Source organism: Peromyscus maniculatus, chromosome X (genome assembly GCF_049852395.1).
Source record: "Peromyscus maniculatus bairdii isolate BWxNUB_F1_BW_parent chromosome X, HU_Pman_BW_mat_3.1, whole genome shotgun sequence".
NCBI lineage: Eukaryota > Metazoa > Chordata > Mammalia > Rodentia > Cricetidae > Peromyscus > Peromyscus maniculatus.
This window is the reverse complement of record NC_134875.1, coordinates 50,357,801-50,382,593: the sequence shown is the minus strand read 5'-3', so window position 1 is coordinate 50,382,593 and position 24,793 is coordinate 50,357,801. Positions and strand designations below refer to the sequence as shown.

General features: G+C 39.1%; 3 protein-coding genes across 7 annotated transcripts in view; 2 read left to right on the top strand and 1 right to left on the bottom strand.

Moving 5' to 3' along the window:
- Positions 1–1,852, top strand: part of Vsig1 (V-set and immunoglobulin domain containing 1) — a 32,582-nt gene extending 30,730 nt beyond the window's left edge. For both annotated transcript variants that reach the window (XM_006970307.4, XM_006970306.4), the window contains one exon: positions 1,325–1,852. In XM_006970307.4, the coding sequence (XP_006970369.1) occupies positions 1,325–1,673 (349 nt within the window). In that variant the 3' untranslated portion in view covers positions 1,674–1,852. The remainder of the gene's footprint in view (positions 1–1,324) is intronic.
- Positions 1,853–12,182: 10,330 nt separating this feature from the next.
- Psmd10 (proteasome 26S subunit, non-ATPase 10) lies at positions 12,183–22,308 on the bottom strand. Of its 2 annotated transcripts, none has more exons than XM_006970304.4 (5): positions 21,874–22,308; positions 18,579–18,677; positions 16,025–16,171; positions 15,769–15,935; positions 12,183–12,576 (listed from the first exon to the last, which is right to left on the bottom strand). In XM_006970304.4, the coding sequence occupies exons 1-5, from the start codon at positions 21,985–21,987 to the stop codon at positions 12,423–12,425; spliced, it is 681 nt and encodes a 226-aa protein (XP_006970366.1). In that variant the 5' UTR covers positions 21,988–22,308; the 3' UTR covers positions 12,183–12,422. The 2 variants fall into 2 exon arrangements, with proteins under 2 accessions (XP_006970366.1, XP_006970367.1); XM_006970305.4 differs by having other exon boundaries at positions 15,848–15,935.
- The window catches only part of Atg4a (autophagy related 4A cysteine peptidase), a 56,685-nt gene continuing 50,649 nt past the window's right edge, over positions 18,758–24,793 (top strand). Inside the window, exons 1-2 of one of the 3 annotated variants that reach the window (XM_006970302.4) lie at positions 18,758–18,794; positions 22,117–22,293. In XM_006970302.4, the coding sequence (XP_006970364.2) occupies positions 18,773–18,794; positions 22,117–22,293 (199 nt within the window). In that variant the 5' untranslated portion in view covers positions 18,758–18,772. Of the gene's footprint in view, positions 18,795–22,116; positions 22,294–22,504; positions 22,642–24,793 lie in introns of those variants that run through there. The other 2 variants (XM_015992175.3, XM_076561922.1) reach the window with 2 other exon arrangements.

Here is a 24,793-nt window from a genome sequence, read left to right as displayed (position 1 = left end):
GTTCCTTTATTTTTAAATTAATTTGTGATGGCCCCTCTGGGGGAAAAAAAACAAGCATGTTTTGATGTAACGGGCAACCTATGAAGGCAAAAGTAGATAGGGCCCAGGGAAATCAGAATTTGGTTAGACCATGGCCTGGGCTCTTAGCCATACTGCAGTCTCTTCTGCAGTGTAGATGATGCTCATTCACTTGCTCACCCTTCCCTCTTCTTTTTACATTCATTTTTTTTGAGATTATAATTACATTTTCTCTTTCCCTTTCTTCCATCCAAATTTTCCTATGTCCTCCTCCTTCCTGCTCTCTTTCAAATTCACAGCTTCTTTTTTTTTTATTAATTGAAATTAATGAAACAGTAGCAAAGTTAGTTATGAAGGAGCAACCAAAATAATCTTATGGTTGGGGTCCCCACAACATGAGGAACTGTATTAAAGGGTCACAGCATCAGGAAGAGTGAGAAGCACTGGATTAGGGCCTATTTGTCACTAAAGCTCTACTGTATAGTGTCATGTGAAATTTCCAAGTTTGAAGTTCCCTAATGTTTTTCTGGTAATCCTTTCTTATAGACCAATTGTATTTAGGGATATATATGTTTATCATTAATAATGTACATATGTATCCCTAAATACAACTTGCTCAGTATGTATTATGTTACCCGTGTGCCCGTTTTTGTGACTGACCACTTGGTATTGGATAATGAATTGATGTATCCTTCCCTGAATTTAATTTAATTTAATTTTTTATATTTAATTGATTTAATTAATTTAATCTAATTGATTCCACAAATAAGTTTTCTATACCAATCAGGAGCCAAGTCTTGTACTAAGGAGTTGGAGACACAGATGCAACTGAGCCATGGCTTTGACCCTCAAATATCTTATCAGCGTCTCAGATTCTTTATATCAGTTTTCCACCTTTTAAATGCTGGTGTGTCTTTCTTGGACTTTCATATTGTTGAAATCTAAATGTTCTAAACTCCAAAACAGCACACATGGGCTGACAGCAAGTCAAAATATCAGAATGAACAGATGGCCTAAATTATTGGTTCTCAACCTATGGGTCACAACCCCTTTGAGGGTTGCATATCAGATATTTACATTACAATTCGTAACAGTAGCAAAGTTACAGTTATAAAGTAGCAATGAAAATAATGTTATGGTTGGGGTCCCCACAACATGAGGAACTGTATTAAAGGGTCACAGCATCAGGAAAGGTGAGAACCACTGGATTAGGGCCTATTTGTCTCTAAAGCTCTACTGTATAGTGTCATGTGAAATTTCCAAGTTTGAAGTTCCCTAATGTTTTTCTGGTAATCCTTTCTTATAGACCAATGACAAAGGCAAGCCATTCCCGAGACAATGAAACGATTCCAGCTGAAAACATCCAGCTAGAAGCAACTCTGCCATCTTCCATCCATGATACCCACAACACCGAACCTGCTACCACCATCGTAGAGCCAGAATATGAGCCTAACCCCCCGCTTGAAAGTAACACACAGCCTGATCCTGAACCAGAGCCTATGCCTGTGTCTGAGATGGAGATCCAGCTAGAGCCGGAGCTGGAGGTGGAGCTGGAGACAGAGACAGAGCCTGAGATCGAGCCTGAGCTCGAGCCTCAGTCTGGAATTATAGTTGAGCCTCTGCGTGATGAGGAAAAAAATCCAGTTAAGGCATAGGCGTAGATAGGTATGGCCTTAAGTGTGGCAGTTCTTACTTAGGAACCTATTCCTGGCTTTTAAAATTCGGTGGACTTAACCAGCCTCCAGTTTGTCCTTCCATCATGGACAACCCTCATCTAACAACATTGCTCATACTCACCATTAATCCAAAATAATAAAGGCAACTACTAAAGAAATGTACAGGTTTCTTTGTTCTTAGTATAGATTACTTAAAACTGTACTAATACGTAAATATAACAAATGACAAGGCCGGGATGAGTGGTTCATTTCTAATTCAGTTGGAAAAGCATTTGCAAAAGTATGTTCTGTATTTTGTAGTCACTCTTTTTCATGGCTCACATGTGCACACAATAAGATAGAGTTCATTTGAATATTAATTTTAGGATTAGTTGTCTTCCCTGTTCATTTTTTATATTTACCACTAAGGAAACAATATGACACCATTGGCTCGGAAATTAGGAAAAAAACATTTCCCCAAAATAAGAGGGTATGTATCAATTGGTATATACAATTTAAAACTAAGTTTTACAATTTATCGTATTAAATCTTTATTAAATCACTTCAGTGTCAAACACTTGAGCATAGCAATTTTTTATAACTTATTTTTTTCACTGCCAAGTGGTGTACAGACAAACAATTCAGAATAAACTTTTTCTTGGTGAACATAAAGTGTTGGAGGCAATTTTGAATATGCCTTTGAATAAGCTATTATGTTATCACTGTCGGATGCTATCCATTTTGGCAGTAGGCTAGGATGGTGTTCTCAGTGAACACAGTCTATTTTAGATAATCTAAACTGGCGATTTAAATAATCTGTTTTATTGTTTCTGTAGTCCATGTTAAGAGAAGAATCACTCTTATAAATGATAAACAATAAGTAAATGCTTTGATAAAATCCTTTCTTCACTTTCCAAAAGCTTTTCCATAATCATATTTCACTGACACCTCACTCTGAAGAAATTTACAGGTAGATTTACTTTTTTACTTGTGTAATCAATCATATCTGAAATATTATTTTAAGGCTCAATAAATAATATGCAATCAAATCTTATTTAGTGATTACTAAGATTCTTTTTAAATAACTATTGTATAATTTATGTACTATAAGCTGTACCCATTTTAACTGTACAGTTTGGTGAGTTTTGACAGTTGTACACACTCATGGAACCCCCATATCTATGCAGAACATTTCCACCAGCCCCAAATGTTTTCTCATGTCCTCTTTAATAATTCCACTGTGCCCTGGACCTAGATGACCACTGGTCTGCTTTGATCTCTTAAAGTTAGCTTTTCTTTTCCCTGACCTTTATATGAATGGTATCATATAGTATGTACTTTTATATCTGAATATTTTATCAACTAAAAACTTTTCAGTGGATCTCCATCACATGTAGGATTTATGTAAAGGATTCTCTTGACTAAACTATCTATCTATCTATCTATCTATCTATCTATCTATCTATCTATCTATCTATCATCTGTCTATCTATCTATCTATCTATCTATCTATCTATCTATCTATCTATCTATCTATCATCTATCTATATCTATCTATCTATTTATCTATATCTATCTATCTATCTATCTATCTATCTATCTATCTATCTATCTATCTAATGCCCATTTATCAATTGAGATAGACATTACATACCTTTTAAGGTGAAGTAAACTAATGTTTATTACTTGTGCCACGTCATGAAAAGAGACAGCAAGCTTTACTTGTGTATTTTCTTTGATGTGTCAATTAGTAGCTACTCTTGGGGATTTCTGAAGCACCAATGTTTCCGTTAACAGGTGAAATAGAATGCAATGCTATAATATAAAGTGCCTGATGGGTATAGGACGAAAACTGCTGAAGGTCCTGAGAATGACCTAAATTTTAGTTAGTGTAAATTAAATACCAAAATTACCAAAATGGCTAAGTAGCTGAAATTTATTTTTCTATTTCTTGCCCATTTCTATTATGGAGTAAATCACAGGAAAAGAGATTGGCCTATAATAGTCAATAACCGTAGGGCCAAATTTCTGATGGATCAGTGTTGACTAGGAAGGATGCCACCGTTGGTGGTTTTAAATAGTCCTGTACTTACTAGAACAGTTCCATCTGAATACTGATGAATAGTTGATTAATGATTTTTTCACATTTTTGAGATTACAGATCACCTTGTGAGTCTGATAAAGACTATGGACCCCTAGCCTTTGAAAATGCTTATACACATAAGATGTCACATACAGTTGATTTATGTTTTTAATACAGTATTTTAATATTTTGGGAATTCATAGAATATGAAATATATTTTGATAATGTTCACCCCTTTTTCCTCCCCCAAATGCTTCCCAGATCCACCCTCATCTCCCCTCTCCTAACTTAATATGTCTTAAAAAAATCACAAAGTTCAATTTGTGCTGTCTATATACTCCTGGGTGTGAGGCCATCTATTGGAGTATGGTCAACCTACTAGAGGCTACACCCTTAAAACTAAATCTCCCTCTCCCAGAATCCATCAACTGAAGGTCTTCAGTTAAAGATGGGGGCTCATGAGCCCATTTCCCCTTTATGCTAGAATGCTGACTGATTTCAGAATTGCTCTTGCACAGGTCTTGTGCAGGTAATCATAGCTGTTGCATGTAGGTAACCATAGCTGTTGCATGTAGGTAACCATAGCTGTTGCATGTTCATGAATGCAGTGGTCTTATCATATCCAGAGGATACAGTTTCACTCCAGGCTTTCCTGACCTCTGGCTCTTAAAATCTTTCTGTTCCCCTCTTCTAATATGGTCTCTAAGCCCTGGTATGGGTGATATGGACATCCCATTTGTAGTGAGCATTCCTGCCCTCTTATTAGTTGTGTGCTTCTGCATTAGCCTCATTTCACAAAGAAACTTCTCTGATGAGGTATAGGAGCTGCACTAATCTGTGGGTAGACAGATACATATTTAGAAGGAAATTTGATATTATATCCACTTAGTAAAATACTAGTAGTAGATCTACCCCTGGAGGGGGTCCTTGTCAGTACCAATTTCATTTCTCCATGTCCTCTGACTAAAGTGTTATGGTATCGTCAACAATAACCATTGAGTTCTCATTGGCAGCCAAGATCAGGGTGTCACATAGAGTTTTAATAGTCTTATAGAATCCATGAGCCCAAATATTGACAGTTAACTTTAATATCAACACAGAAGGCACAATGAGTAAATTTGTGGATGATTTTCTCCTGGGGGATTTGAATGCCTATTGTGCTGTATGACAAAACTGATTCAAAATGATTTTGGTGGCTTGGAAAGTCATTGAAGTCAACAAAGGAATTATACAGTAGTATAAGGAAAAGCCAGAATTTTAAAATACAGAGTACATGTTGTCCATGTGAAAACCCTGGCATTTCAGTCTTCCCTGTCAGTTATCTTCCTGGCCTTTGTGGAACTGTGAGTATCCATACTCCTGTTAGTTTAGGGAACTTCTTGGGTGCTAATGCCTTAGGCAAGATTCAGCTCTCAGGAATTACATCCTTCCTTACCACCTTTTCAGTTGGGGTTTCTCTGTAATTCTTCTTGTCTGATGAACATGAAATTTCATTATCCAGTGATTGAATTCAGGTTGATGAATAAGTTAATCATCTCAAGAAGTATTTGCTTTTTTTAAGAAGTAGAAACCAGAGAAGGAAGATGTATTCAATGTAGCTACTTTGAGAATCGAGACAAAGAAATCTAGCAAATCCCCCAGGTTTGTCTCTCTAGGGTCTTGAAGTGAAGTGAAAATTTTAATGAAGGAACACACACCTTAAATATACACATATACACATTTAAGCATTCTGTATCAAGGTGTGCTCTTGTCTATGATTGGCTCATCACTGGACTTTAGTCTCATCCTGTAAGGTGTTCTGCTATATTGTTAGAACCATATGAAATCTCTTTCTGGGAGAAATACTCTCCCTCTGGCTGGACCCTTTTCCTTCCTTCCTACAACATAAGATTCCTGGGAAAATTCCCAGAAATGTCTTTGGTGTCCATTGCTTCAATAGTTTGATAGACACAAGTGTCTATCAGGTTGAGAGACACAAGTGTCTCTAAGAATACATTTATTTCTGTTAGGCTGGTTATAATTCCCCACTCTCTGCCTTAATATGTCCACCTTGAGGTGGAATATGTCTGTGTCTGAAACAAAATAAACTAAGTACGGACCAAGGTTAGAACACTTGTTAATGCTAGGTAGCCATACATAAAAAGCAATTTTCATAACCTCTTTACATTTAGTTATTTTTGAAAGGGCTGGCATAAGCAGCTCGAGTTTGTTGATTTGAGATAGGGTCTCATCATGGGTTGGCCTTAAATTTATAGTCCTCCTCTTTCAGCTTTCTAAATTCTGGGATTACAGGCAAGTGCTGCCATGCCCACTGAGACTTTACTTTAGCTCTCTCAACTTCTGCCATTGTCTCTGAACAAAATTATCTGAAGACACTCCTAATTAACCAACTACTGGTTTGCTCTCCATAGTCCCATGATTTCAGGGAGAGATTTGTCCTGGTTGGACTGATTTGATCCCACATTAGGGGAGTAAATGACAGGTGTCAAGGACTTAGTGCCAATAATCCCTCTAAGCCCAATTTAAGGAACTGGGGTATAGATGAAGTGTCTTAGGTCAGGCATCCCTGAAATCCATTCTGCTACTCCTGTAGGTAACGTCCTAGCATCTCAACTGTGCTGTTTATGGTCCTTAGTAGAGTGTTAGAAGACAGTTGTAAGGCTCTACAGAAACAGCTAGAAGTAAAGCACTGGAGTCAGCTAGAAGGCTTTATAGAAACAAGAGGCAAACTTGACAATTAAGTAACCAGGCATGTATTTACAAATAATTGATAGCTATCAATCTTTAAGAGGCATCTACACATGGAACCTGCAACAATTAGCACCATGACACAGAGCTATACAACAACTACTTCTAAAGAAACATTTAGAGTCTGTTCTAGTAGAATAAGTTTGTAGCAATGACAACCAAAAATTTTAATCTCTTAGTAAACTGAGGAAACAGTGCTTCTTATTAAGCACAGATTATGTACAAGTATATTTTATATATACAATAACAAGTACTTATTTTGTCAGAGTAAACAAGTATATGCCCACATTTTAATTAGCAAGATTGTCTGGATGACAATTTTTGATATCTTCATAAATCTGTAAGACACTAAGAGTTCAGAATTATACCATACATATAATTAAACCATTTAGGGTGAGTCTTTGAAGGCCCATAATTATCCATTTTTAGTGGGTAGAAGTTTCTTTCAGGAGTCAGTAGCTAAGGGAACTGTAGGGTGTGTTCTCCGCCCCCCCCCCCTGCCACACACACACCTTGCTGTTGCTCGCTTACTCTGGTGTTTTCTTTTTTTTTTTTTTTGAAGTGGGGTCTCACTATGGTAGCCAGGTTGGCTTCAAACTCATGGGCTTAAGTGATCCTCCTGCTTCCTCCTCCTGAGGAGCTGCAACTGCAGGTGTGTTCCACCACCTTGAGTTAGAATTTTTACCTTGTTTGTTCATGGAAGGGGCCCACTATGTTGTTCAGGTTGCCCTTGAAGTTCTGACAGTCCTCCTGATTGAGCCTCTTGAGTATCGGTAATACACATGTGAACCACAACTATTTCCAGCTTATCATTCTCTCCCTCTCCTCTCCTCCCCCCCCACCCCCCCTCTCTCTGTGGGTCTGTGTTCGGCATGCTATGTGGAGGTCAGGACATAGTGAACAAATTGCTTCTTTCTTCCCTTCCTCTCAAAAAAGAACCTTATGTTATTAAAACATCATAAATTCTATATTCTGTAGATCTCCGAAGTGTATGAAGACCACCTGTCTATCTAAAATATGTTTGACCTTGAAAACATACCTCACATGACTACAAGTTTGATTGTAATAGGTGACTAACTACTAACCTGCATTTCTTTATTATCCTAAATAGTTTGTAATAATAACTTTCAAGAACTAGAAATTTACATTACATTATTAAATGAGCTGTATAGGTACAATACCTTGAACAAGAGTAGAAAGGTATGTACAGTATGTTCTAACAAATATAGCCTTAAATTTGTATCAATATACAAACATATCTTAAGAGTAGAAAGATATATACAGTGTAATAAAAATAACCTCAAATTTGTATCAATATACAAAAATCCATAAATATAAAATATTTAAGACTAGTAGTTGCTTTCTTGGTTTAAAAGTAGATTCAATAATCTACCCTTTTATCCTATTTCTATATCCCCCTTTTTTCTTTTTAGTGTGAGATCCCTGGATCTAATCTCCGTTGTTCAGCTTTTTTTCTGATCATTATCAATAACAAGTTGTAACCAACCCCCTAAACAATGACAAATATCCATAATTTATTTTTGGGAATGTGGGCATAGTTCTCTAGAAGTAACTGCTTCCTGATGACTGGGGGCACTGGTAATCTTTGGAGGACGCTGAGAAAAATTAGGATTATGGTCAAATCCTGACTGGAGTATTCTGTGAGGCTAGATAATCTCAGCCAGCAGCCTTGAAGTTGTTCTGGATGTAGAACTCAGAGGAAACTGCAACAGAGGCGCTCTGAAACATTGGATCATCTAGGCCATCTGTTCCCATCGGAGATTTTTCAGGGGGTCTTCCTCAATCAAACCTGATTTTTCTTAACCCAGAATGAATCCACAGCCTCTTATTTCCTGTGTAAATAAAAGCAAAATCTCTTTCCCAAAGTAACACATCTTTTGACTTAAATTTTGAAGTCAAGATAGTTTAAAAATATATAAGTAGGTTTAATCTAGCCATTTTCATAATCAAATGTCTCTCAGCAGTTATTGGTTGTTCATTACCAATCAAAAAATTTAAAAACAGCACAGTAGCATATGGTATCCAGACTTCTGTGTATTTTCCATCTTTATATGGCTTATATTTTTTTATTACTCTATTCCTTTTACAAGGACTTTCTCTACCTCTTTTCTTTTCTCTCCCAAGCCTACATATATTTTTTAAACACACTGTGACCCGTTTAGAGGCTCTTTTTGTCTGAATCTGTCCTTACATCTGTAGTCATTTCTGTCTGCATGAGCAAAAACCCTGCTGTGTAACTTAGATCATGGTGTGCTGGTGCTGGCTCCTCTCCCCTTGGTTCCCCGAGAGTCTAGTCTCGTGGTGGTGGCATTTTTACTGCCAGCTCTGGGAGCCATGTTTACCACCCCAACTCAGGGAACTTTCTAGGTCTATGCTGCCACCAAGTATCATGCTGCTGGCTGTTCATCAACACCATTTCAGTGTTTGGTAGCAAGGCCTCTTAAAAGAGCCGCCCCATTTTTGCTGCCGGGAAGCCATCTCTTAAAGGAGCCATACCTCTGCTCATTGGCAGCAGAGTCTACTAGAGAAAAGGCAGCTACCAAGAAGCCGTGTTTGACTCCATTCTTGTGTGTCTAGAATCTCTTTTTAAGCTTTGTCAGGATTTATGTGGAAATTTCAGCCACACATTAGAACGCCATATGTAAACAGATGTTTCCAGGCCCCAACTGCCCAGTCCCAAATAACTGACTCAGAGGCTGAATATGAATTTAAATGTTTGGCCAATAGCTCAGGCATATTACTAACTAGCTCTTACATTTTAAGTTAACCCATATTTCTATTTATGCTTTGCCACGTGGTGGTAACTTTATTAGCATAGTATGTTCATCTCCTGCTCCCTCTGCATCTGGCTGGTGACTCCTGACTCTGCCCCTCTCCTTTCCATCATCCTTAGTTTGGTGGCCCTGCCTATATTTCCTGCCTGGCTACTGGCCAATCAGCATTTTATTAAACCAATTTGAGTGATAAATCTTTACAGTGTACAAGAGGATTATTCCACAGCACAGTGCCAGATGATGGGGGAAGTATTAGAAGGGTGGAACCCAAAGTTCCAAGATTTTGATCATAGTCCATTATAGTGAACAGTCCCTACTTACCCTGAAGCTCCAGAGGCCCATTGAGATCTGATCACTGAAACAAGTTGCTCTGGACTCCCAGAAAATTCAAAAGGCTGTAGGAGCTATGTATTAAGGTACTCTTTTACTTTTAGCACTTAGGAAACCAGAGGGTGTTAGGAGCTGTATGCTAGGAACACAGGAGAGAAACCAATAAATGCATGCCACTGCTAATTTAAAGAAAAGTACAGGGTAGGTATTACAACTAATCCCAGTGATTATGAAAAGGCCCGAGTACCATCTACTTGTTCATTGTTTGAGTATACACACAAAAAATAGTTTGGGTTCTGGGGAAGCTGGGTTTTGTGACTGGCTGTTTCTGCAGCTCTCCGTGTTTTATCTTCAAAATGGAAATGATTTCTGTCTTAAAGATTAAAGTGAGAATGGATATAAAAAAATCTTAGATAATGGAGACTTACTACTATTGTTGAACTATATCTTCTGACAATTGATTTGGTGTTCTTTATTATTATTCAGGGGAACTTTTGGGGGAAATCATGGCTCCCTTTGAGGGTTTGATTAAAACTATAAACACAGAAAAATACACGAAGTTTTAGGCAGTCAATAGGACTGTAAAGCTGGAGCCATGATCCCCAAAGTGAAGAACTTTTTATACTATAACAAACATACCAACAGACTGATTTGAGGGCTCAATAAAAATGATCAAAGAGTATGAAAACAGACAAGAACCAGATATAACCATGTTAAGAAATTCATTATGGTTGGTGTAATTGAGGAATTATGGAGAGAAAATCCTGGGGGTCAGAGAGATAAACTAAGATATCCTATCATATTGAGACACAAATTTACCTCAATATAGAACCTAACTGAAATGTTAAATGTATATGTTATGCTAAATGTTATATTTTCTATAATAGAAACTTAAACATGTAATATCTTTCAGTTTCAGGGCTGGAATGATGGCTCAGTGGTTAAGAGCAGGTCCTGTTCTTGCAGAGAACCCAAGTTCAGTTCACACCACCCATGTCAAGCAGCTCACAGTGCATTTAACCCCAGCCCTAGGGAATCCAATGATCTCTTATGGTCTCAGCAGGCCCTTTTTTCACATACATAAACCCAGATTCAAAACAAATGCATCCACACATAAAAATAAGATCTTAGATTTTGTCTCAATTAACCTATTTCTTCTATATTATATTCTTGGTTAGTGTCACAATTGAATTATCTTATTCTCTGAGTTGATTTTGTTATTACAAGACCTACTGACCTGAATGAGCTTTGTTGCTATTTGGTTTCCTATAGGAACAAGTAGCAATTTGATCAGTGTCAGAGATAATTAATATCCTGGTTTAGATAATTAAATAAGTAATACTAAGAGCCTACCAATTTCCTGAAGTTTGGTTCAATCTGTACTGCTTATTGAAGAAATCTCAAAATTTGTAAAAAGGAAAGGCCTTTACCTCCTCCCACTTTGGACCCTATGGGATAAGACTTACTTTTCTGATGCTATTGGGGAAAAAACACACTAGAAATGAATAATTTCATCATTTTTCCCACCAACATTTAACAAATGTTGCTTTCATAAGAAAATACTTCCCTTACTCATTCCAATAAAGATTAGCACTCAGAATGTTCATGTCAAAAAGTTTTGTTAACAATAATGCAGCTCATATGTATAAGACTCATTTTAGTTACTGGTTGTTTAAGTCTTTGACCCCAAATTAATGAAAGTTTGTAGATTTACTTAGATCCCATCTTTTAAGCAATAATTGCAGCACAAAATTAAAATTCAAAGAGTCACTTGGACTACATTTGCTGACTACTTATCAATTAAGATGCTTTGCTAAATAGAGTTCAAGTTTATAATTATTAATTTTCTTTCACTCTACATTAACTTGGCAATTCAAAAGATTACTATTTTTTATGGATTTTAGTTGCAGTTCAAGCTCCATTAATTTTATTGACTTCAGAACTATCTTGAACTGAAAAATAGATCTTAGCTCAAGATTTTAAGGTTTAAGTGAATGTGTAACTGACTTGAAAGAAATTGGGAGATTCTTTCAACAGTTTATTGCTTTTGGCACTAAAATACAAGTTTTGTAATGCTTGAAATACAAATCAAAATATATTTTGTTATGTATCCCTTTAATAAGCTTGACAATTCTTTTCAATACAAGGTGAGTTGATATAGATACTTTCAATTTCTTTTTTTAAAAACGGTATGTCTTATTGTGGAGGAAAATGGCTAGTCAAAAAAAAAGTACATGACACATAGGCCGTGGTTGTTGCTCTTCCTTATTTAGGAACATACAATTCAACTTAAAATTTGGTCCACTAAAATATAGAACTCCCCCCTCCCCCGTAACAAAAATAAATTAACCTCACAGTTGGAAGAGAAATTTGGCAGAGGTCTCTGTGTGACCTCGAAAGACAAGTCAGGCTTTGTGTCACCTGCACAGAACCCGCCTCAAACCCCCTGACAGTCCAACTGGCTGCCTGTTTCGGGACTTGTTCTGTTCCGCAGCAGGACAGCAGGTGGATGGGAGGATGCTCAAGACTCATGACAGCCACAGGACCACTTACTCCAAATTAAGCAAGATTTAATGGAGAACAATAAGTGACATCAGCAGAACAATCTCAGGAGTTTTGTTGCCGGAACAGTGGGTTGTAAGCTTAGAACAGGGACTGGAGCAGGAGCGATACAACATGTAAGATTCTGAAGGTGAACAAATGCTTTCAGTCATTCCAGATGCCTTGTGCGCAGTACAACAGTTTCCAGGACAGTGAGGACAACAAAACCCACAAAGAATAAACCCAAGCTGCTTAACTTTCTACAAGTCTCTTGAGTATTAAGCCCAGGCCACCCTTGGCCACTTGCAGGGGTGTCTTTTCTTCTTTATTCTCAATGTAAATACTTGCTCCTCGGGTCACCAGTAATTTTGCTTCTTCCACTCTCTCCTCATCACAGGCTAAGTGTCTGAAATTGGATCACAAAGATGAATGAGTCACTACCAGTTCTGTATAGTCGTTAGGATTTCCAGTCTAAACTGCTTATCCCTGGACAGTGGTGATACTGGAAAGTTATTTCATCAGGAAAGGGAAATCAACTGGCATGGGAAAGACTGGAAATTAAACCTAACTAGAATAGCTCTATAAACCAGATCATAAATCATACTCCTGGTCCCACTAAAACACACAGTTGGCTCTAAATGCTAGCCTAAGGCACAACTTCCTCATTTGATGGAGATTAATGGTAACTTACTCTAAGCACTTTAATGTAATAATAATTCAGGGTTAGAATTAAGGGAAGCTTCAATTCATGTTCTGCTTCTATAATAATGCGTGACTTTTGGAAAAACACTTAAAAAGATCTGATCTCAGTTGATTCGTATATGTCCATTGACAAATCAAGGTACAATTAGCACCAGTTTACAGTAGAAGTTGTCACAGAGTTTGTTAAAGTTCTTGTTCTGATGACAGAAGTCAACAGTTAACTTGCTGAGGAAAGACACCAACCTCTGCCAGTCACTTATATAGAGTTTGACAGGCAAAGTATTAGGCACTTTATACAGCATTTTATTTAAACCTCACAGTAATCCAGTGAGGAAGAAATTACGACTATAAAATTACAGAGAAGGAAATTAAGGGGAAGGATGGTTAAGTTCCTTAATATGCATACTTAATGTAGTTGCAAAGGGACAGCACTTGTACTGAAGAACAGTATCCATGAAATTCTAAATCCTACTTTCTCCCAAGGACCCTATACTATCTAATTCCTAGACTATTTCCAGGCCAATGTGATTAATGACACATGGCGAAATAAGCTAGACTATTCATTTAAAAAAAAAAACAGTCACTTAGGCCTACGAGAAAGATTTTTAAATTAAGAATTAAGAAAACACTATTTTTCTTGGTCTTCATTGGGTCCCTCCCCTCAGAGATTGGGGAACCCTGTGGAAGAGGGGCAAGAAAGACTGTAGTAGTGAGAGGAGATGGAGGACACCAGGAGAGCAGGGCCCACTGAACCAACGAAGCAGGGCTCACTCAGGGAGACGTAAACAGAAAGTTGGGACCTGCTGGGGTCTGCACCAGATCCTAGGTGTGTATGTTATGGCTGTTAGCTTGTGAGAGTGAGCCTCCAAACAGTGGGAGCAGGTGTGTATTTGAATCTTTTGCCTGGTCTTAGGAAGTTTTTCTGCCCACTGGGCTGCCTCAGCCAGCCTCGTTGTGAGGGCTCTTGCCTTGTCTTATTGTACTCTGTTCTGCTGTGTTGGCTGATATCTTTTGGAGGCCTGATCCTTAATAAAGAGGAAATGGAGGGGGGAGTGGATCTGGGGGAGAGGGGAAGTAGCGGGGAGCAAGGAAGAGTAAAGGAAGAGAAAAATGTGTAAGAGAAGAATCTATTTTTAATAAAGAAAACAATATTTTTATGACAGGATCTCTCTATGTAACTTTGGCTCCCACAAGAACTTGCTATGTAGACAAGGCTGGCCTTGAACTCAGAGATCTGTCTGTCTCTCTTCCTCCCAAGTGCTGGGATTAAGGGCATGCACCATCACTGCTGGTCAGTATTGTTTGTTTTTGTTTTCTAAATAGGGTCTCACTGTGGAGCCCTGGCTGCACTGAAACTAGCTATATTGACCAGGCTGGCTCAAACTCACAGAGATCTGCCTTTGCCTCTCCAGGGCTAGGATTAAAGGCATGTGCCACCATGTTCAGCCCTTGAAAACAATACTTTCAAAAGCTGTCTTAAAGTCAGAGGAGAAAAGGTTCAGCCTTATTCTAGACTACAAAAACACCCAGAATTTCTGACTTGAAAAAGATCATTATTCAACAAAGGAGAAAAATGGGTATGTAAAAACCACACACAAAGACAGACAGACACACAGACACAGACACACACAAACACAAGGTAAAGGTTGGCTTGAAGTTATCCACATCAATCAATCCCAGGTAGATTTAAGAGTCACAGAAGTGAATATTTCATTCCTCTCAGGATGAGAGAAAAGCTTTCTACTTGTGATGGTAATGAATAGGTTTGGCTACATAGTAACTGGTCACTTGTGATAGTTGAAAAATCAGGAACAAATAAATAGACAGACTGGGAAAATATTTTCAACTGCTATGACATAATGCTCCTATTTTTACTGTGTCAAGAGCACTTAAAAGTCTGTCAAAACGACAAAAGGGTATATATACTACATGGCACACTGAGGCCCCCCAAAGCCACCAGGACGAATGAAGAAGTGTTGGAAAGTGGGGGGCGGGAGCAAAGAGCTTTGTTTTGTTGTTTTGTTACTGTTTTTGTTTGTTTGCTTGCTTACTTTGTTTTGTTTCTTTTGTGGGAGGCACTATAGGGGTGAGGGGAGGATACAGGGGGATCAGGAGGTAAATGGAATTGAGGCACATGATGTAAAACTCCCAAAGAATTAATAAAGAAGTTTTTACAAAAGAGTCTATCAAAATGAATGAATTCCCCTGGAAGGGAACAGAAAGGCCGCAAAATGTTATAATTTTAGGCATTAATAAATTTCAAAATCAGTAACAAAATGGCAGTTCTAACCATGAAGGTCACACTGTGTACAACATGAGGGTAATTTAGTACTGATGAGGAGGTACTAGGTACTGTTAAGATGCTGTTGGGAGGGTATAATGAGACAACTCCTCTGGAAGCAATTTGTCTTGAAGCATGTGTATTTGTTGAAACAATCAACTTCTAAGAGTCTATCCTAAGGTCACAATCAGCAATATGGGCATAGATTTTCTTAAACAAATCGGTCAATGCAGCATTACTTAAAATAGTCAAAGGCTCAAAGCTGTTTAAATAAACAGTATCAGGAATGACTAAATCATGGCACATGTATACAGCTATCATAAATGTTTTAAATGTATTTAATGACATTGAAAAATGCTCACAATGTGCCATGAGATGAAAACATAAAATTATTACATCTCAAATTTTGCTATTATATGCTACATATACATATCTGCATATAAAGAACTGGAAAGAAATATTCAAAAATGCTATTAGTATTTTGGGGGGATAGCAAAATGATAATCAATTTTAGTTTTTGTCATTATGCTTTGGCATCCTTTCAATTTGTTTTTTTGCTCTTAGCATGTATTGCGTTTCTAAGCAGAATAAAAATGACTGCTATTGGTCACTTACAGAGGAGTGTTACCCTCAGTGTCTTGGATGTTTGTGGATGCTTTGTAGAACAGAAGGACATGAACCGTCTTCAAGTTACCCTTGGCTGCTGCCCGGTGCATTGCTGTAGCCTCATAATGGTCCTTCGCATCTGGATTAGCCCCACCTTCTAGTAACATGACAGCAATCTGGAAAGGAGGACAGGAAAACGATGCGGAAGTCTGTTTCTGCTCACGTTTAGAACGCAAAGGGAAATACCGCAGGGACAGAAGCACACCTCATGCCTGTTTTTTGAAGCAGCATAGTGGAGGGGTGTGCAGCCATTTTGGTTGACAGCATTCACTTGGGCGCCTTTTACCAGGAGGGCTTTTACAATCTCATCCCGGCCAGCCGAAGCAGCAATATGAAGAGGAGACCAGCCTGCCTGTATAAAAGGTGGGTTTTTACAAACGCCAAGGAGAGAAGGGGCAGAGGTATGAACATTAACATTTGTTCAAGGTTTATAGAGTTGTATAGATAACTTAACAACATTCTCCTCCCACTCCATTAAGCACTGTGGAAAATTTGGAAACAAATATTTATACAAAAGAAGAAAGGAGCTGGAGAAATGGTTCAGTGGTTAAGAGCACGTACTGCTCTTTCAAAGGACCTCCCTTTGGTTCAGATGGAGCACAAAGGTCTGTTATTCCACCTCTGGGGATCTGATGCCCTCTTCTGGCCTCCAAAGGCAACTGCACATAGATGGCATACTCTCACAGATACACACAAATAAAAATAAAATCAATCATTTAAAAATAGCCATGCCGGGCGGTGGTGGCGCACGCCTTTAATCCCAGCACTCGGGAGGCAGAGCCAGGTGGATCTCTGTGAGTTCGAGGCCAGCCTGGACTACCAAGTGAGTCCCAGGAAAGGCGCAAAGCTACACAGAGAAACCCTGTCTTGAAAAACTCCAAAAAAAAAAAAAATAGCCACAATCCTAGAACACAGATATGACATATAAGACTAATTCTAATACATTTTTCTCCCATACAATAACTTAAAAAAATAAAAACTATAATCAGAGTATATGAAATTCTGTCAGGTGTGTTTTCCACAATTTCTACTTAGCATCATAAGACTTTTTCTGCCATTCTTTGGAATGATTGATTGCACATTAACTTACAAAGTATGTATACCATGCTCTATTCAATCATTCTTCCTTAAAATTTTTATTTCCTCTTATAAATATTACTTTAGTAAACATCTCTGAAAATTAACCTGTGCCTACAAAACAGGCTCCATTCTCAGTTTTTACAAGTCTTATCTTTTTACTTATATGTATATGCATGTAGGCCAAAATGGGGTGTCAGGTCCTCTGAAGCAGGAATTAGAGGAGGTTGGGAGCCACCCGACATGGGTACTGGTATCGGGGACTAGGGGGGTCCAGCCCCTGGATAGTCCCCTCCCAGGATCCAGGAAGAATCTACAACCAGCTGATAATTAATCTTTGATGAAAAGAAATGAATCTATGTACACGAAACTCCTTAGTTCATACACTTTATTATTCTGTGATAGCTGTCTCTCTACACAGCTTCTATTCTGCTCTCATGTCTAGCTCCTTTCTTGCCTGATTTCTCTCTATATTTATCTACTGTCTCCTCTAGGTTCTATCTTAATTCCTTCATCTAGTTCTGTCCCTTCTAGGTTCTCATCCATCTAGTTCTTTCCCCTATCAGCTCCTCTCCCATATCCTTCTCTCTCATCTGGCTCTTCCTCATGTTGTTCTTTCCCTTCTGGCTCTTCCTCATCTTCCATTTTGTTCCTCGAGTACTCTCTTCTAGCCCTTCAATCTAGTTCTTCCCCATCTCAGTTTGTTCCTCTTTAGTTCTTACCCATCTAGTTCTTCCATTATCTTTTCTCTTCTCCGACCTGTGCCCTGGAAGTCCTGGTATAAGAAGGGAGGGTCCAAGCTAAATTGTGTAAAGCTATTACTTAACGTCCACCTTACCTAGGCGGTGTCTCCTTGTGGAATTTACCTTAAGTCAGGAGACTTGCATGTGGGCTGCTATCACTGTTAATCATTGAAAGTTGGGCGCCCACCTGGGCGGTGTCTCCTGTTAGTCCTTGAAAGTGGCTAAGGGAGATAATCTGATTCCAGAGAAAGCCTTTCCTAAGGCTGTTCTCCAAATTCCTGGAATGTGTATGTTCAAAGAGTGATCAGTCCACACTGTTAGCCCTTCTAAGGGAAAAGTCAATTGGGAAAGCTATGAAGGCACACATGATTTTCATAACAGAATACAGCTAATATATAACAAGTCAAATAACACCAAAAACTCCTTGGAATTTGGCTTCCTCTGGAGGAATTCCCTGATCCCTCCAGGTAGTTACTTTGCCATAACCAGCTGAGTTCTTATGATATATTCCTACAGCCTGTAGCATACTGGAACCAAACCTTGGTCCTTTCTCCAAGAGCAGCAACTTAACTACTGAAACATCTCTCCAGCTCTCACAAGTCTTATCTTAATATAGCCAGTATCATTATAATAAATGTTTCTACGTAACACATATACATCTAGGCCTTTATTATTCAGGCAATATTCACCAACAATTTTAACATAAATATGTTAACAGTCTTTTTTGAGTTCATAATAATAAGCCCCGAATTACAGAGTTTCCTTACCATTCTAAAATAATGTAATCATTAGCCTCCTGCCTATTCACTAAGGCCATACTATAACTTCCTACTTATAAAGGTTCCAATTTTGTTTATGAGCTTAATATTCAGACATCAGTAAATACAAGGCTGGGGTGTAAAGATAACCCAGGGTTTATCAAACCTGCCTAGTACTTACGTCGTCTTTATCATTCACTGGCACTCCAAGTTCCAGCAAGAATTCAACAATTTCTGTATGACCAGCTGAACATGCCCAGTGCAGCGGAGTTCTGCTGTCCTAGATGGGAAACAGGGGAGCACAGCTATCAATTCCTGAAGACCAATAAGCAGAAAAGTGCTGATGCTGGCAAACCTCTAGTTTGCACATAAGAAATGGAGAGCACCAGGTCCTCAGGTAGGTAACCTTAAGCCATATTACTTACCAGCATTTGAGAGGCCCAGGTATTAGTAACATGGGAGAATAACACCAATAAATGTAAGGAATTCTGGGCAGCATAGAGTGATAAAAGCAGTGGTTTCAAAACAGTGGCAGAAATGGAGATTTGCTGTGTACAATTCCAACGTTTTTCATGCCTCTGTGAAACACTGTGCCACTTTTATATGCATCATTTCTTTTGACTCTCACCATTCTATATGGTCCCTATTATCCCCCATTTTACACATAAAGAAACCAAGACTATTTCACATAAGCAACTTATCCAGCATTTATTTATCACATAATTTAATCCAAGCTCTGTGACTGTGAAATCTCTGTGACCACACAAACTTCAAGTGAGAGGTTCTACAAAGAAGATGTGAATTTTTGTTTTGTTTTGGTCAGGGTCTTGCTATGTAGCCAACATTAGCTTCAAATTCTCAATCTTTTCCCTCCATCTCCTAAGTGCTAGGTTTACAGGCATATACACCACTACATCTGGTGAACACATGGATGTTACGGAGAAAGAAATTAGAAATGTTCATGCAAATAGTTGAGATTATTTTATATACACATACCCCACAGAATCAGTGCAATAAAATTGTGTTTTTTAAATAACAAGGTAGGAATCATGACTCTCAAAGAGTCCCTATTTGTGTTGCTTGCCATACTTCTTAGCCTTGAGTAATATAGTGTGGTGATTGTATGTATGCATGTATAATGTGTGTGTGTGTGGGGGGGTGCTGGTGGGTCAAACCTAGGGCCTCCTGCACGTTAAAGCAAGTGCTCTACCACTGAGCCTGTAAAGCAACTTGACTGTGACACTCTGGGAGTTGCCTGGTTGCGGGTAGAGGCTCTATTAAGAATTAAAAGGAGGGCCGGGCTGTGGTGGCACACACCTTTAATCCCAGCACTCGGAAGGCAGAGGCAGGCGGATCTCTGTGAGTTCAAGGCCAGCTTGGTCTACAGAGCGAGTTCCAGGACAGGCTCCAAAGCTACACAGAGAAACCCTGTCTCGAAATAAACCAAAACCAACCAACCAACCAACCAACCAATCAAAAAAAGAATGAAAAGGAGAGGGGTAGAACCGCCATCACTTGATACTTCTGTTGGTGCCCAGGGAGGGAGACAGCTGGAAGAAGTCTCACTGCTGTGGATACCTGTGGCCTTCCCTGTCAATGTCCCCAGAGAGCAGTTAAACTTTATGAAAAATTCAAACTCATAAAATAGAAGGAATATGACAGACCCACATGCGTCCATTATCTAGATTTAATGAAAAATATCTTGCTGTATTTACTTCTAGATTGTTGTTACTTGAGTTTCCATTTTTAAGAGTAATTTTGCTTTTAATTGTGTGCATGTGTGTGGGTTTGTGTACATGACCACATGTGCATGAGGAGGCCAGATGAACTGAACTCTGGTCCTCTGGTAAAGGAGTATGTACTCTTAACCACTGGTCCACCTCTTTGGCCCTGCTGAGGTTTCTTGAAAACAGAACCCTAAATGTCATGATTGCTCACCTCTAATTATTTCAACACCTACAAAATAAAAGGGATTTCATAAAAAAACCCACAAGACCATTATTAGACTTTTAAAATTAATGTTAACTCTTTGTCATGGGTGGAATGCAAACCTTCCAGGTGGATAGGAGGCTCTCGAGTAGATGGACAACCTGGGTTACATAGGGAGATCAAATCTTAAAGAACAAAAGAAGTAAGATAAATAAAATTAACATTAACTCATTTAAAACAACTAATAGCCAATTTCACATTCAGAATTCCTTGTCTCCTACAAGCCTTTTTTCAAGTGGTTTAAAGCTGGATGCAAATAAAGTCCATAAATTAATTGCATATGGTTGTTGTGTTAAGTTTCACAATCCTGACTAATGCTCCCTTTTATGCCATTGACTGATTGAAGAATGGCTACATTTTCAGTGGATTAAGTTTTTTTTTTTTTTTTTTTTTTTTTTTTTTTTTTTGGTTTTTTTTTTTTCGAGACAGGGTTTCTCTGTGTAGCTTTGCGCCTTTCCTGGGACTCACTTGGTAGTCCAGGCTGGCCTCGAACTCACAGAGATCCACCTGGCTCTGCCTCCCGAGTGCTGGGATTAAAGGCGTGCGCCACCACCGCCCGGCGGATTAAGTTTTAATATAATCCATTTTATTAAATTTAAGCTGTATTACCAGACAATAACAAAAGCAAACTGGGTGGACACAGGGGAATTCTCCTGTTGAGTAATAAAGGAAAATTCCAAAGACAACAGTCTCTTCATTTTGAGCTGTCCTCTAAGAGACACAACATGGAGATTTTTGAAGTGTTATGCATTGTGTTACTAGTGTTTAACACCATGTCTGTCCAACAGAAGACAATCTATGATTTAGAAAATCATGAAGAAAACATGAGATTTTGTTGATCAGAATAGAATCACTTTCCACTGTCCATTTCCTTTTGTTTGCCTCCGTTCACTGAGTTCCACTGGATGTGGAAATCCCATTCTTTCTTCACGGTATAAATAACCTCCCTTTCTAAACAAAGACCTTTCCGAATATTTCTATAGATTCTTCCCTTTCCATCCTGAAATGAATACGTAAAGTTCTTTGGGGGGGGGGCGGGGAGGTTACAATACATAATATTTCATTTGTGCCTACTTTTTCTACTTAACTAAAATTCCCGGCTCCTCTCAAACTTCCTGGCACAAAATAGGCATTCAGTTACACGTGGTCCATTAAATAGGATTACAACCAAAGAAAAAGAAATCCACATGAAAAGCTTTCTTCACAAAACTCTCAGTCTCTCAAAGCCTGGGCATTTCTGAGAAAAGCGGGAGATGTTCTAGAAACGTTAAGAAATTCAGCAAGCAAAGCGGCTGCCCTCTCCCCCTCCCAAAACAGTCTGTTGGGGGCTAGAGTTGGACAGCAAGTCTTGAGCTAACCCAAAGCTATGAGAGGGAGGAAGGGGCGGGAGGAGCTCAGAAGTGGCCTTGGACCAAGTCAAGTCCGGGAAGCCACGCAGGGTTTCACTGACGCCCGCGGCTAGGCGACAGGCCTTCGGGCTGCTTTACCTGATCGGTTCTAGTAGCTAGAGATATATCGGCCAAAATGTGCTCCTTCAACTCATCCAGCTTCCCGGTGTAGGCCAGGTTGCAGACCATTAGGTTAGACACACACCCCTCCATTTCGCCTTCCCAGGATCTCCGTGAAACTCAAGTCCCGCCCGTTCACGGCTCCTGCTCCGGCAACCAATCAAAGAGCTAGAGGTTCTCCAATCACTGTTCTCTCTGTTTTCTGTGTTGCCCGTCCAATAGCCCGGAGCTTCTGGGAGTTGCAGTTTGAAAGAATTTCCGGGCCTGGAGGCATCTTCGCCGGCTACTCAGTTCCGGCTCCTAGCAATGTGGAACTACAAGTCCCAGAATCCTCTGAGAAAGCCGTAGTCAAGTTGCCGGTGGAATTGGCCCAGGATGACAGCTGGAGAATGGAGTCAGGTAATGGGAGCGGCTTCTGGAGGCACTGTGTGAAAGAGCTAGGGTGGGTGGTCGTTGGAGGGCCAGTAAATCGGCCACATGAAACGGAAACTGTACCGGGGCAAGAGAGTTCTGATCCTAAAGATCTTGTTCCTCTGGGCCCTCACTTGCAGTGGCAGGCGGAAGGGACAGTAGTTGGAGCTGAGTACTACCTCTTGAGCTTGAACCACGGACTGTAGCTACCCTCCCCCTCCCTACCACTGTCCAAGGAGTGGAAAGAAGCACGGGCTAGTTACCCTGTCCTCCCGGCAGAGTGGCATCCGAGGAGGATTCTGCCACAGCAGCGGTTACACATGACACCATACAGAGGTGATGTGCCAGAGTGATGCTAAAGACAGGGTGTGATGCCATAGGAGCCACTTGATACCTAAGAGACCTCAGTGAGTCTGTAGCCTGGTGACATCGCTACTCAACTGTGGTCACCTTAGGGATACCGGGGTATGATGTTGTCACTTTAATATCATGGTAATGGCAATTACATCGAGGCTGGCTAGAATGTTAAGCTAACAATGTGGGTTTTTTTTAAAGGAAATTCCAAATAGTGCTGTAGCAAAAGAGATGCAAGTCTTATCTTTTATAGAGCATATCTGAAAGGGTATTAGAAACTATGTTAAAAATATAATTTTAAAAATGATCATGTTTATGTCTCTCCTGTTGTGATATAGAACAGGGTTTAGAAAACTTCTTGTAAAATGCCAGGTTATAGATATTTTAGGCTTTTGGCGGGCAAATGGTAAAACCAAGTCTAGAAGACAAGTTAATTGATGAAAATCTAAATATAATAATAGTGGAATATATTTTTAACACAGAAATACTGAGATCAGAATTATTTGAGGGAGGTACTATTTTGCTTAATTGAGGTTTAAAATTAATATTTTCTGTCATCAAAATCAATTCTAGATGTTCTTTAGTTAATGAGATTTTTAATCTATTTTAATCTATAGGAAAGTCTTTGAAAAGCTACTACCAAATATTGATAATCCACGAACACATTATTTTAAAGACTATTTTATTGATTGTGTGTGTCTCCCTCTTCCTCCCTCCCCCTCCCGTGTGTGTGTGTGTGTGTGTGTGTGTGTGTGTGTGTGTGTGTGTGTACATACATGCCTTGGCATGCATGTGGAAGTCTGAGAACAACTTTTGGGAGTTGATTCTCTCCTTCTGTCATGTGGTTCTGGGGATTTAGCACAGGTCATCAGGCTTTATTGTGGAACTATCTTGAAGGTCATAAGTTCTAATTTTGATTTAAATAAATTTAAACATTTTTCCAGAATAGTTTTAGATTTATAGAAAAGTTGCAAAGCCAGGTGCTATGGCTCACACCTTTAATCCCAGCACTTGAGAAGCAGAGGCAGGCGGATCTCTGTGAGTTTAAGGCTAGTCTGATCTACAGAGTGAGTTCCAGGACATCCGGGACTACATAAAGCAAGACCCTGTCTCAGAACAAATGTTGCAAAGATAGTACAGAATTCCTACATATTCTCTACCCAGTTTTACCTTTTCCTCCCTATATAACAATTTGATTATGATAACTTACATAGCATAAAAGTCAACTGGGGCTAGGGGTACCCAGTAGTAGAACATTTAGCTGACATGTGCAAGGCCCTAGCTTCAATCCTCAGCATTACAAAAACAAAAACCGAATGAAATGCACCTATTTAAATATTAATTGATTATTAGTTTCAGAGTTATGCAGCTATCACAATGAATCAGTTGTAGAACATTTTGATCCTTCCAGTAAGATTTCTTGCCCATTTTCACTTCATCTTTATCTCCACTTCCTTCCCAGTGTACTCTTTGTCTTTATAAAATTGCCCATTCTTAATGTTTCACATAAGTTAAATCATGTAAGATGTGGTCTTTTGAGTCTGGCTTCTTTTACCCAGCATAATAGTTTTGAGACGTAACCATATTGTTACATGTGTTAGTACTTCCTTACTTTTGTTGTCTAATAATACTACAGTGTGCCGGGCGGTGGTGGCACACGCCTTTAATCCCAGCACTCGGGAGGCAGAGCCAGGTGGATCTCTGTGAGTTCAAGGCCAGCCTGGACTAGCAAGTGAGTCCCAGGAAAGGCACAAAGCTACGTAGAGAAACCCTGTCTCGAAAAAACCAAAAAAAAAAAAAAAAAAAAAAAAAACTACAGTGTGTGGGTAATACATTTTGGGGTATCTACTCAACAATTGTTGGAAATTTAGTTGTTTCCCAACCCCCCTAGTTGTTGGCTACTATGACTGATGCTGCTTAGGACACAATGTACACATCTTTGTGTGGACATTTGTTTTCATCTCTTGTTTCTAGATACCTGAAGGTGGAATTCCTGGGTAATGGGACAATTGATGTTTAACTTTTAAAGTAATTACAAAACTGTTTTCCAAGGCAGCAGTCACATTCTGTGCATGAGGCTTCTTGTTGCGCCACATCCTCACGCACATGTGTTATCAACTGGGCTCTTCTTGCT

What these genes read in the sequence shown, in the direction of transcription:
- Psmd10 (XM_006970304.4), bottom strand. Translation starts at nt 21,987, where the DNA reads ATGGAGGGGTGTGTGTCTAACCTAATGGTCTGCAACCTGGCCTACACC. An exon ending in CAGTGAATGATAAAGACGAC is followed by an intron (nt 16,172 to 18,578) that starts GTAAGTACTAGG and finishes CCTTTTATACAG; the next exon opens with GCAGGCTGGTCTCCTCTTCA. An exon ending in CTTCAAAAAACAGGCATGAG is followed by an intron (nt 15,936 to 16,024) that starts GTGTGCTTCTGT and finishes CCTCCTTTCCAG; the next exon opens with ATTGCTGTCATGTTACTAGA.